The sequence below is a fragment of the Tasmannia lanceolata genome, unplaced genomic scaffold (assembly GCF_043159265.1).
Source record: "Tasmannia lanceolata isolate RefF3 unplaced genomic scaffold, GAP_Taslan_0.1 ptg000018l, whole genome shotgun sequence".
NCBI classification, from domain to species: Eukaryota; Viridiplantae; Streptophyta; class Magnoliopsida; order Canellales; family Winteraceae; genus Tasmannia; species Tasmannia lanceolata.
This window is the reverse complement of record NW_027518695.1, coordinates 18,106,546-18,119,401: the sequence shown is the minus strand read 5'-3', so window position 1 is coordinate 18,119,401 and position 12,856 is coordinate 18,106,546. Positions and strand designations below refer to the sequence as shown.

The window sequence follows — 12,856 nt, the reverse complement described above, 5'->3', positions numbered from 1 at the left end:
AAACCAAAATTGTAAACCTTGGTTCTCAAATCTTAAATACAGATGAAGCATGCATAACACAAAAGTTCCAGACATTGGTTAATGCAGGGTCTATACAATATTCTGTTTCTCTGCCTGCACATAAGGTGCTCAGTGTTTTGCGGGACTCTGTCATGCATCGCACTACCCTAAACACACTCTTTCAGGTCTTAACCTTGACTTATGCTCCCATTGATCTTGAAAGCTCTTGCATGTTTATACTAGAACTGCAATGTCAATTTTTTATTTTTTTTAATTTGCCTTGATTACTTGCTTATTATTGTAAAGATGTTTCTCATTCTTTTTCAATGCATGGATTGCTTTAACAGTTTCTTCTATAACAGGCTTTCCTTTAACCCCAGTTATGCATTCTCTGCCTACTTTATTCTCAGTTTAATGTTTTGTTCACTTGGAACCCTATTAACTTAACTAACTTAGACATGCCAATTTGAACAAATGCTATGGTGTTCGAAAGTCACCTATGTAAATGCTTTTATCTATGTGTAGCTTATTGGATGGGGCATTGGTCGCAACTGCAATTTAATCAGTTTGATCATAGAAAGAACATCATGATAAGTTTCCTTTTTGCAATTGTTTTAAGTGTGTTGCTCATTTTATATTGAGAAGTTTAGAGTGAATAATCCTTCCCAAGAAATAGAAGTGCCATGCAAACAAGCGCTATTTTTTCCAAAGGAATCCAAGGATATGAGACATGCTACCACATGATTAAAATGTGATGGTAGTATGTGTTGGTTAACTTATCATTAAAAATTGTGATGATTAACATGGGCTTCAAATTAGACTAGCAGATGCTGTTTTCTGTAAGATTAGAAACTAATCTGTGTGTAAACATGGAGTGAGTCCTTTAGAGGATAAAAATTGGAAAATTGAAATGTCAAGCAGATGGAGGAAATTGAAGTTGAAAATTAGTTGACATGTGAGATTATGTAGTCTAGTAAAAAGAGATGTATGCTTATTTAATGTATGCCCATTTAGGGGTAGTCCAGCAACTTCTCTATTTGAACATATTTTTAAATATTTTGCCCCTCACTTAGGAGTGATCTTTGTAAATATCCCACGTGATCATGTTAATGAATCTAGAAAGATTAACAAACTACTCATCTCCTATTTATTTTTGAACCCCACCACTGAAAGTTTGAAACACAAGAAGCAAAATCTTTGACCTTGATCTTATTGACCTACTCTTTAATTGAACAAGACCATCTGATCATTGACCTTGGGATCTTTGCTTTGAAATGTCAATTGTGGAGGTCATCACAATTGCATGTATTACTGGAAGACCGGTGTCAGGATTGGCATGATTGAGGTGTTTTTGTGGGTCAAGTAAGCTATATCTTGAAGAATTGTGATTTTATGTTAATTATGCTGGTTTTAGTTTGATTTTGTAGTCTATTTCACATGATTCTGTTTTTTTGCTAGTTGAGATATAGAAATACAAGGAAAGAAATAATTACGTATATCCTATGATTTGTGGACACGAACAGGCGTGTCGACACGGACCCGGAGTGTCGGACACGACAAACCCCAAAATTTAGAAATTGGGACACAGCTAAAATACAAAGTGTGTGTGTGTGTGTGTGTGTGTGTGTGTGTGTGTGTGTGTGTGTGTGTGTGTGTGTGTGTGTGTGTGTATATATTCATGATTTATAGATACGGTTTCATGTGTTTAGTTTCGTCACGGACACGAGTTGTTTGACATGGCAATATCTATAAATCTAGAAATGGTGGCACGTATATACATATAAGATTACTTATTGGTATCATAATTTGTAACAATATAAATATGATATCATTAAAAAATAATATAAATATGATATTCATTTAACAAACTAATAAATCTTAGAATTAATCAACTATAATCTAAAACAAATATAAGATAATCAAATAATAATGTATTCATCAATTTAATCTAGTTCTTTCCGTTCTCAATATACAATGAGAAAGGGAGACCAATATGATACAATGAATATAGTATTGGAATAAGAGTTTGTTTAGGTTTTTAGATTTATGGGAGGAGATATAGCAACAAATATTAGTTAAAGAAGAGCTAAAAGCAGAGTTTATAATAAAACAAGACTTAATAATAAAAGACATAAAAACAATATTCAATAATAAAACTGAATGTCACAGTGGACACGGTACAAAAATGTGTCCACATTCCCACACTAAGTCGAACACTTATAGCAATACCTTTAAAAGTATCCAAGGAGTGTTGACACGTGTGGACACGGTAGGACATGTATGTCGGCAATAAATTCAAAGTGCCGGCTAAATCATAGCATATATATGTTAGTGATTTTTTTGAGTTTTATACAGAGTAGATCTAAAATTGGAAGAAGAGAAATCAAACGAATCAAGCCTTTGAACCTCTATATTGCATCATGTAGCAAAAATAAAATCTGGAAGTGCAAATTATCTATGCTGGTCTCATGCAATTGAGTTGTTTTTGCGTGGCTAACCATTTATATTTGGGTGTTAATGGATGCAAATTATCTATGCTGGTCGAGGATCCAAACAAGAACTCAAAGAGGAAAGGCCAAGATCAACAACTGGTCCAAAATGAAAGAAAAGATGAAAGGTTAGTACCTGCCATCTGACTTTAGAGCCACTCTCTACCAGAGGCTTCTACGGCTTAAGTAGGGGGTTCGTTCCGTGAGGGAATATACGGGGAGGAGTTCTATCTTTTGACAGCCCGTAAATGAAGAGCATATTACTGATCGGTACATCAACGGGTTACGATTACAGATCCAGGAGTTAGTTTCCCTTCATACACTCCTCCCACTAGATGACGCCTATCGTTAGGCCCTTAAGGCTCAACGTTTTAAGCGAAGGGAAACTGACAGAGGACCATCTAGCTCGGCCCCCGTTATCAGCTGACCAAACTTTGCTCCTCCTACCAAAAACAATAATACTTTAAAAGCCCCAGTAGGTGAGACGAGCGCATGATGCGGTATTTTAGGACCCAAGCCATCCACTTCCACCATAAAATGTTTTGAATGTGGCGAACCATGTCACAGGTCATCTGATTGTCCCCTTAGAGCATTCAATCCTCCGCTAATCCACTCCCCTCTCTGAATGAAAGGCCCGATTCGCTTGTCAGCCGAGAAAACAAGAGTTTAGAGGTGGAATTGGAGGTTCTAACCCGCGGATGATCCTTTCAGGCCCTGACTTTCTCCTGGGTAAAGACTCTCCCTAGTTTCAGATTTGTCTCGTCCTTTGACTTATGGAATGGGTGGAACCGTGGAAGGAGGTGTGCGTGAGCGTAGAAACGAAAATCAAGATTGCTCAAGAGTGAAAGCTTGAGTGGGTGCCACCTGCCCCTGGCTTATTGAAGCTAAACTTCGACAGTTCAAGTTTAGGGAACCCCGGCCTAGGGGATATTGGCGGAGTCTTGTGGAATGAGAGAGGAGAGGTGATGTGGCTTTCACGGGTCCCGTTGGTGTTGCAGATGCAACTAAGGCTGAGGTGCGTGCATTGCACCAAGGTCTAAAGTTATTAGATAAAGGTGGCATGGACTTAGTGGTGCTTGAAGGGGACTCTCGGAATGTAATCCGTGGGCTTAGTGGTTCTCGTAAGGATACGTGGAGGTTTGACAGCCTCTTCAATGAAATGAATGATTGGGTGGGGTTCCCTCTGTTGTCTTCAAGCATGTTCAGAGATCCGTCAATGAGGTCGATAGCCTCACAAGGGAGAGTGTGTCCAAGGAAGCTCGTGCTTTATTTGATTCCCTTCCCCCTTGAGTTCTTTCCCTTGCTTCTCTCTTTCTTCTTGTTGTTTCTTTTCCTTTTCTTTGATCTGCGCTTATTTATGTGTATTGACCTCCTCGGTCTTTTTATTTGCAATGAAATCGTCTACAATTCAAAAAAAAAAAAATCCTCAGACGAACATAGTAGAGCAAGTAGAGCATGACGATAGGACCGAGCCTGAAGAAGAATTTGCTCCCCATGATGGGAATTCTTGACGATAGATGTTCGAGGTTCGTGGACGGCCTAATGAGACCATCCTCGATGGGGATCACGTGGGGTTGTGTGTGTGATTCGACATGATACTGCACTTCCTCCCTTTTCTAGGCATGGATGGGTGGTTGAGGAACCATATTTTCCACACCACATGCACAGCAGGTGGGAAGATTTGCACCATTATTATTGATGGTAGACAGGTTGCAGTTAAATACCAAGACACTCGTTTGCCCGTAAGAGATCGCATGGATCAAAGGTGGGGTCAATGTCTCAGCTGAGTCCCGATGCGTGGTAGACTTTTAATAGGAAATGTTTATTGGGACTCAGTGTGCTGTGACATCGCGCCATTAGAGGTGTGCCACATTCTATTGGGCTCTCTATGGAAGTTCAATCGTAAGACCCATGATGGTGAGAAAAACACGTATTCCTTCGTTGAAGACGACAAGAAAATTAAGCTAATTCCCGTAAGAGATCCTCGTAGCCTCGTAGGCTGTCGAAGGAAGTATTGACATCATTAGTGGCGATAAGCATAGAGAGCCGGTATCAGTGTGGCGTCGCGTGTCAGGGATCTCCTTTTAGATCCCTTGAGGATTCGTACCTTATGGTTTCATTATCTGATGCTACCAATTTATCTCTCATCCAGAGTCGCTATTGGCCTCAGATGGGATATCATGTGACTCGGTGCTGGACGAGTCAATATGTTAGTAGAGTCGCGTCTCTTATTATCAGTGGTGTTAGGACTTTCGAACTGTCTCCCTTTTTTTTTCTTGAATGGTAGCACCTCCGAACTGTCCCCTTCCATGCAGTTCCTCGTAGTTAGGACCTTTTGATTCATGTTTGGAGAACTTTAAGGAGTCAAATGGGGAACATTCTTCAATTTGGTAGTATTTATCAGTCTCTGACGGATGGGTTGATGGAAGTGGTCAATCGACGGTTAGAAGCTTTACTAAGATGCTTAGCCAGCTAGCTGCTTCACCAGTGGGATTTGATTGTCTCAGACGGAATTTGCTCATACTAGCCCCATTGATTGATGCCTTAGTACGTTCCCCTTTGAGACCACTTTCAACTTTCCCATTCCCACTTGTTTGGACTACATCCCTCTGCCCTACCCTAGTCGGTATAGCGCTGAGGCCGAAGATTTCGTCTATCATATTGAAGAGGTATACCAAGAGGTGTTGGAGCGGCTGCGCGCTAACCCCGGTCAGTACTAGGTAGCTGCAGACATGCAGCACATAGGCCATACATCCATCTTGGTGATTCTGACGGCAAAACTATGTCGATAACATTCCCTATGCGACCAGAGACATGGATCCTGCACACTTTGGAGACATCATTGAGAGCTTCTTCATTACCTCATCTTATGGAGGTTACATCTTCAGTACCTGGACACCGAGGATTTGCTGAGTGTTTTGTTGGCAATACCTAGTTTTTTGGCGAGGGAGATTGAGTTCCTGATTATATGCACTGATGTGACGTCTTCGTGAGGCCAGATTCCTGCACATAAAGGATTTTACTCACTGGAGTTGAGTTCTTCCCACACAGGGAGAACTGATGTGAGGCCTTGCCTTCCTACCATCTTTAGAGATTTTCAATTTATTTTATTTATCTAGGACTTTATATTTCATTATATTGTTATTTTGGAGCCTAGATGTGGACTTTATGTTACATCCTGAAATTTTTAGGGAACTGAAAACTGTTGATTTTCTGAATTCTTAAGAACATGTGGGAAAATCACTGATTGAGACTTTTGTGACTGTAAATTTATTTTACATCCCTTCCATCAATACATACACAAGATTCATATACAAAGGCCTGATGAACTTTATGTTTTGTAAAAATTTCACAACTGCAGAGATTTAAGTGTGGTTTCTTCTCAGGCTGCACGGATGGATATATTGGGTTTTGTATCAGATCTTCTCTATTTCTCGTAGTTTTCGTTTGATTTTCTGCTGTACTTTCTTTGATGCTGCATTTGTTGTTAGAGCTCCTTGGGAATTGCGGAAAGTTTAAAATGAATTGGAGTGATCCATCAAGACAAGTTGGTGCACATATCAGTTTAAAGAAAGAAGCCATGATGTATCTTCAACTAGCTGGCTTAGTTGCTACTTGATTTTGTCTTAATTATCTTAAGTACAATACTATTGATCCACTTGTTTATTAGTATTTTTCTAGTTGTTTAGTATTGATCCAATTGTTTAAAGAAAGAAGCCGTTCAAAAAAAAAAAAGGAAGGATGCCATAAGATCTTAAACTGGCAGGCTTAGTTGTTATTTGATTTTGTCTTAATTATTTTAGTTATATTAGTATTGATACACTTGTTTGAAAATTGAATATGCAGAGAAGGTTAGATGGGACTAGAGCACAGAAACTTGCTCCTATTGCGCTTCTTTTTTCTGGTGGATTGGATTCTATGATACTTGCAGCATTAACAGACCAGTGCCTCGACGCCAACTGTAAGTTGATTAATGAATATTATACTCTTACTGCTCTGACAAGGTTTAACCATTTCTTACAGAATGTGTTCATGGGAATTCTTTTCATTTGCAACATTACTTACAATGCTTGCTTGAATAAAAAACCACAAAGACACGACAAATCCCAACTATGTGTGTGTGTGTGTGTGTGTGTGTATATATATATAGAGAGAGAGAGAGAGAGGCTCCTGCGCTCGAGTGCAGGAAACAAGGGTGGGGCCACATTGTTGGGGTGATCCTAAGCATTCGTTTGAAAGGCCCCATCATGGATAGGGCGTGTACCAAAAATCAGCTCCATTGGATCATCATAGGGTGTCCATTTGTGGGGGTGAAAATGGACAGATACTGTTTGTCCACTAATCTGCCCATTTTTTCACCCCACAAATGGACACCCTAAGATGATCCAATGGAGCTGATTTTTGGTGGACACTCTATCCATGAAAGAGCCTTCCAAATGAATGCTTTGGATCCCCCCAACAATGTGGGCCCACCCCTGTTTTTGCACTCGAGCGCAGAAACCCTTTACTCATACACACACACACACATGGAAAAGTGAGCGTACTCAGTCGAGTAGATAAGCTTATCTACTCGGTCGAGATAAAAACAGTGGGGGCCTACATTGTTTGGGTTATCCAAACCATTCATTTGAAAGGTCCTTACCTAGATAGGGTGTCCACAAAAAATCAGCTCCATAAGATCATCCTAACCCATCCAACAGTGGAGGGAAAAATGTGCAGATTTGTGGACAAACTGTATCTGTCATTTTTCCCTCCACATTTGGATGGGTTGGGATGATCCTATGGATCTGATTTTTGTAGACACCCTATGTAGGCAAGGGACTTTCAAATGAATGGTTTGGATCACCCAAACAATGTAGGCGGCCACTGTTTTTAGCTTTACCGAGTAGATATGCTTATCTACTCAACCGAGTACACTCACTTTTCCGATATATATATATATATATATATATATATATATATATATATATATATATAAGAGAAAAGTGTAGCTAACTTAGCTACACCAACGGCTTAACATACAGTGGGCCCCATATTGTTTGGGTGATGCAAACCATTCATTTGATGGGCCCTCACATAGATAAAGTGTGCCCAAAAAATCAGCTCCATAGGATCATCCCAACCCTACGATTTGTGGAGGCAAAAATGGATGTGTAAAAACCATCACAAATCTGTCCATTTTTTCCTCCATGGTTTGAAGGGTTGGAATCGTCCAATGGAGCTGATTTTTTGGGCACACCCTATCAATGTGAGGGCCTATCAAATGAATGGTTTGGATCACCCAAACAATGTGGGGCCCACTGTATTTTAAGCCATCGGTGTAGCTAAGTTAGCTACACGTATGTGTAGCTACACTTCTCTCTCTCTCTCTCTCTCCCTCTCTCTCTCTCTCTATATATATATATATATATATATATATATATATATATATATATATATAGCAGAAGAGAAAAGAAGAGAATTTTTTTAATTTTTTGAAAATTCTATGAGAATTACACATCACTTTTTTTGACTTTTTTTAACAAATGCACCCATTCAACCCACATATTTTCAATCCTACCCCCTCCTTTATGCTTTTTAACAAAGGCACCCATTAAAGCCACATAATTTCAATCTTACACCCCTCTTTATGGTTTTTTAATAAAAAATATATAGGGTGATCTTAACCATCCGATTTAAGAGGAACAACATATTATGGAAACCTCTATAGATTGGGGGGCTAGGATCAACCTATGGAAATGATTTTTGGGGCATAACCTATTTATGTTGTGTTCCAAATTCCAACACATGGACGGTTTGGATCAACCTATGATGTGGTCCGTACAGTTCTTTGTTGGCCCGTGCATCGCACGGGGTTTTTTACTAGTGTGTGTGTGTGTGTGTATATATATATATATATATATATATATATATATATATATATATATATATATATATAGAGAGAGAGAGAGAGAGAGAGAGAGAGGTTTCTGCGCTCAAGCGCATATAAGCTTATCTGTGCTTGAGCACATAAACAGGGGGAGGGGGGCATGGAGGGGGGGGGGGTGTGTGATCCAAATCATTCATTTGGAAGGCCCCATCATCGATGGGGGTTCTACCAAAAATCAGCTCCATTGGATCACCATAGGGTGTCCATTTGTTGGGCAAAAAATGGACGGATACTGTTTGTCTACAAATCTGTCCATTTTTTGCCCCACAAATGGACACCCTAAGGTGATCCAATGGAGCTGATTTTTGGTGGACACCCTATCCATGAAAGGGCCCATCAAATGAATGCTTTGGATCCCATCAAAAATGTGGCCCCACCCTGTTTCTGTGCTCGAGCGCAGATAAACTTATCTGCGCTTGAGCACAGAAACTGGGGGAGAGGGGCATTGGAGGGGTGATCCAAACCATTCATTTGGAAGGCCCCATCATCGATGGGGGTTCTACCAAAAATCAGCTCCATTGGATCACCATAGGGTATCCATTTGTGGGGCCAAAAATGGACAGATACTGTTTGTCTACAAATCTGTCCATTTTTGGCCCCACAAATGGACACCCTAAGGTGATCCAATGGAGCTAATTTTTGGTGGACACGCTATCCATGAAAGGTCCCATCAAATAAATGCTTTGGATCCCATCAAAAATGTGGCCCCACCCTGTTTCTATGCTCGAGCGCAGATAAGCTTATCTGCGCTCGAGTGCAGAAACCATTTCCTCATATATATATATATATATATATATATATATATATATATATATATATATATATATATATATATATATAAGAGCCAAAACTGCTAAGGGCATTCCATCCAGCGTAAGCATCTGGATAATCTGGAATGCGACGTGGAATACCTGAAAACCCTAAGAAATGCATGGGAAAGAGGGAAAGAAGTGATCCAAAAATGGATTTGACGTAAAATTTCAGGGTATGTCCGATCAAAGCTTTATGCACCCAATAGTGAAATCCTGCAAATAAAGCAAGAACGGCTCCCATAGAAAGTACATAATGGAAATAGGAAACCGCATAATAACTAATAAGTATCATGTAGAGCAATGTCTAGCCCAGAATTTGCTGGGACTATTCATTCCAGTGAGTCCTCCTATGGTGAACAAAAAGATGGACCCTACAGCAAATAACATGGGCGTTTTGTATTGTATCGAACCTTCTCACATGGTAGCGATCCAACTAAAGGTTTTGATTCCTGTGAGGACAGCTATGATCATGGTAGCTGCGGTGACTGTAATTTGTTCAGGGTGTACACTTTTGAAGTAACTACTGAATCTCTCCTTGTGGGTGTGACCTAGTTTAAAATCAGTCTCTGGATAATACTTTCTACTGCTAAAGCTTCGTGTGATGATGTCAGACTTGATTGTTGACCAGGAAGAGTCATTTGAATGAACTCCTGTTATGGTTGAAACCAATTGAACCCTTTGTAAAACTCACATTTTATAAATACCTTTTTTGAAATTCCTTACCGAGTAGAGAGGTAGCTAATCTAAATGTTGTTTGACAGACGAGATTGATCTTCTAAATGTAAGCTTTGATGGCCAGTTTGCACCTGATAGAATTTCTGCGAGGGCAGGACTAAAGGAACTTCAAAGAATTGCTCCATCTAGAAGGTGCGCAAGTTGATTAATCACGAGGTGGCCAAATTTACACCTCCAGCTGTTGCCATAACCTGTGCATCTTTTGCAAATTTCTTAATTTATTGAAACATGCGATGCTTCCCATAGTTTTTAATTAAGGTTTTTGTTTCTGTACTTGTTCAAGTTTGAGGTCTATAAAATAAGCTTTTATGTAAGGATATTGCACTCTAGAGTCTAGATACTGTGTAGATGTATATCTTAAACATCTTCAACTCCAGCAGCTTGTATTGCACCCAATCCATGTTCCCTATTCTTTGTTCCTTATTAACAAAAGGGAATATGGAGCCCTATATATTTAAAAGCCGAAATATGAGAAGGTCGAAAATGTTCCCAATAACATAAAATGTAAGGGGGCAGCTTGTACTGCCCCCCTATACTTTCCCATAGGAAAGTCATATTTTTTAATAAGGTTGGAATTGATTCAGTAATTGGTGAAATGATTTTGATTTCTTAATATTGTAAGCGAGTTCTCTGAATTTGATTTCCTTTTGAGTCGTGATCCATTTAGAATCGAACTTATGTTGATTTATGGACTTTATGATTGCTGCCCCCTTTTCCATAAAAAAATCATATTTTTAATATGGCTGGAATTGATTCTATAATTGGTGAAATGATTTTGATTTCTTAATATTCTAAGCGAGTTCTCTATCTCATGGTTACTTATCTATTGTTGAGGGTATCTTATTTGCAAATGCGCTGTTAGACTTGAGATTGTATCACACCCTATGTTCTGGTTTATGGTGTCCTAACTCCTAAGCATAGAGGAACCACACCAATCATCCCGAACTTGGTGGTTAAACACTAATGCAGTTACGATACTGTACGGGAGCTTCTGCAGAAAAATAGCTCTGATGCCAGGACGATAAAAAGTTTAACTCCTGTTATTCTTATTACTCACTAAATAAAGAAATAAAATCAAAATTGAAAAGGTTGTCTTGTTCAAAACCTCATTTATGACTTCCCTTCTCTCCCCTTAATATCTCTTGTTATTGTTATTTACTAAAAAAGAAATAATATGAAAAATGAAAAGACCGTCTTATTCGAAGCCCCAATTATGACATCCCTTCTCTCCCACTTCACACCCATGGAAATCACCATTGTTAAGTTGGATGATACCAGCTGTCTATGAATGGTCATAATCTGCCAAAATGTTGATTGGCAGTGTTTCCTAGACATGTGACAGGGTGCCAATTGTCAAAGTGTCCACAATTGTCTGGTGTGTATGTGCACAGTTGGGCTTTTATGATGGGGCCCATCATCAGGGGCGATGCCACATGAGAGGAAAGGGGGACAATTGCCCCCCTTAATTTTTTGGAAAAAAAAAAAAATATGCCTTTATTTTTTAATATTTTTTTATACTTACCCCCTTTTTTAAAAAATATGCCCCCCTTTACAATCATCCCTAACATAGAAAATAAGTTTAAAATTTTAATTTTACCATTTTTATCTCCCTTTTTTGTGCAAAATTTACTATAATTTTTGCCCCCTTGTGCAAAATTTCAGATAGAAATTTTTTCTATCTTAATTTTAAGATAGATAAAAAATTACTATAATTTTTGCCCCCCTTGTGCAAAATTTCTGGCATTGCCCCTACCCATCATACAAAGGGACTATTATAATATGTTTTCTTCTCTCCCTAATATAAATACAAGTGTTGAGAAGTCTCGGGTTTCATTCATGATTGCATGAACTCATTGATTGGCAATATGTTATATTATATTTCAGTTTATAATGTTTTAACGTTGCAGGTGGCGCCTTGTGGAGATCGATGCCGATTTGTCATGTTTGACATTTGAAACCCAGCACGTAATGTCACTCATAAATCCTGCAAATACCTACATGGTACACAATCATATTTCATACTGACATTTAACTCTTTTTTTATGACAGATATTTGACTTATATTATACTTCAGTACATGATTCCTTTTGGATTAGATGTGCGCTAAATGTTTGTTGTAGCGAAGTGTTCATTTCCTCAAATTTCCGGTACTGCTAAATTAATAGGCCTGCTAGCAGAACTAAGATCTTTATCTGTGTTTATGTATATGTATATTTCATCGATTTGAATAACACCATCTCTGAAACTCTATTAGCTGCAAGTCTACCACTATTCACGAGCCCATAGACTTTTTTATGGATTTTTGGGTGAGTTTTTTTTTTTTTTTTTTTTTGAATGGTCTAAAAATTTTATTTGGGTAAGTTGTGAAGAAACGTGGCCTAAAAATTTTCAAGTAACTTCTTTGTGTTTGTATTCACTCGCAAAGGTTTTTTTTTTTTTTTTTTATTAGCTTTTTTGCTTCTTTTGTTGGATTATTTTCACGCCTTTGTTTGAAACATAGTTTAAAAACTTCCCTGTGTCATCATTGAATCGCCCGAGTTGACTCCTTTTTACCATAATCATGTTGCATTTTCCCCTACAAAGTCAATAGAAACTCCTTTGACTCTCCCGAGTACTCGACAGCTTCAACCTAGTACTCAGCCGCATCAACCTAGCACTCGGTCGCGTAGCACCGAATCAACTAGGATTTGCTTTGGCCGTGTTTTGACCCGCATCTGTGTTTTAAAACACTGGTTTGAAATCATTGAATATTCTGGTCATTTTACAAAGGTGAGAAACCACTGCCCAGTTTATATGCGTTAAATACGGAATATTCTAATTGTAGGCCATTGCAACCTGGGAAACAAGTTCTCGCAACCAGAGAAGCAAGTTGCCCCGGTTAACATTGGTGA

At 38.8% G+C, this 12,856-nt stretch overlaps 1 protein-coding gene across 2 annotated transcripts in view; it reads left to right on the top strand.

Moving 5' to 3' along the window:
* Positions 1 to 12,856, top strand: part of LOC143851421 (Asparagine synthase family protein) — a 33,552-nt gene that overhangs the window by 8,492 nt on the left and 12,204 nt on the right. Inside the window, exons 6-9 of one of the 2 annotated variants that reach the window (XM_077360848.1) lie at positions 43 to 185; positions 6,336 to 6,450; positions 9,992 to 10,097; positions 11,873 to 11,966. In XM_077360848.1, coding sequence (XP_077216963.1) covers positions 43 to 185; positions 6,336 to 6,450; positions 9,992 to 10,097; positions 11,873 to 11,966 — 458 coding nt within the window. The remainder of the gene's footprint in view (positions 1 to 42; positions 186 to 6,335; positions 6,451 to 9,991; positions 10,098 to 11,872; positions 11,967 to 12,856) is intronic. The other variant, XM_077360847.1, reaches the window with a different exon arrangement.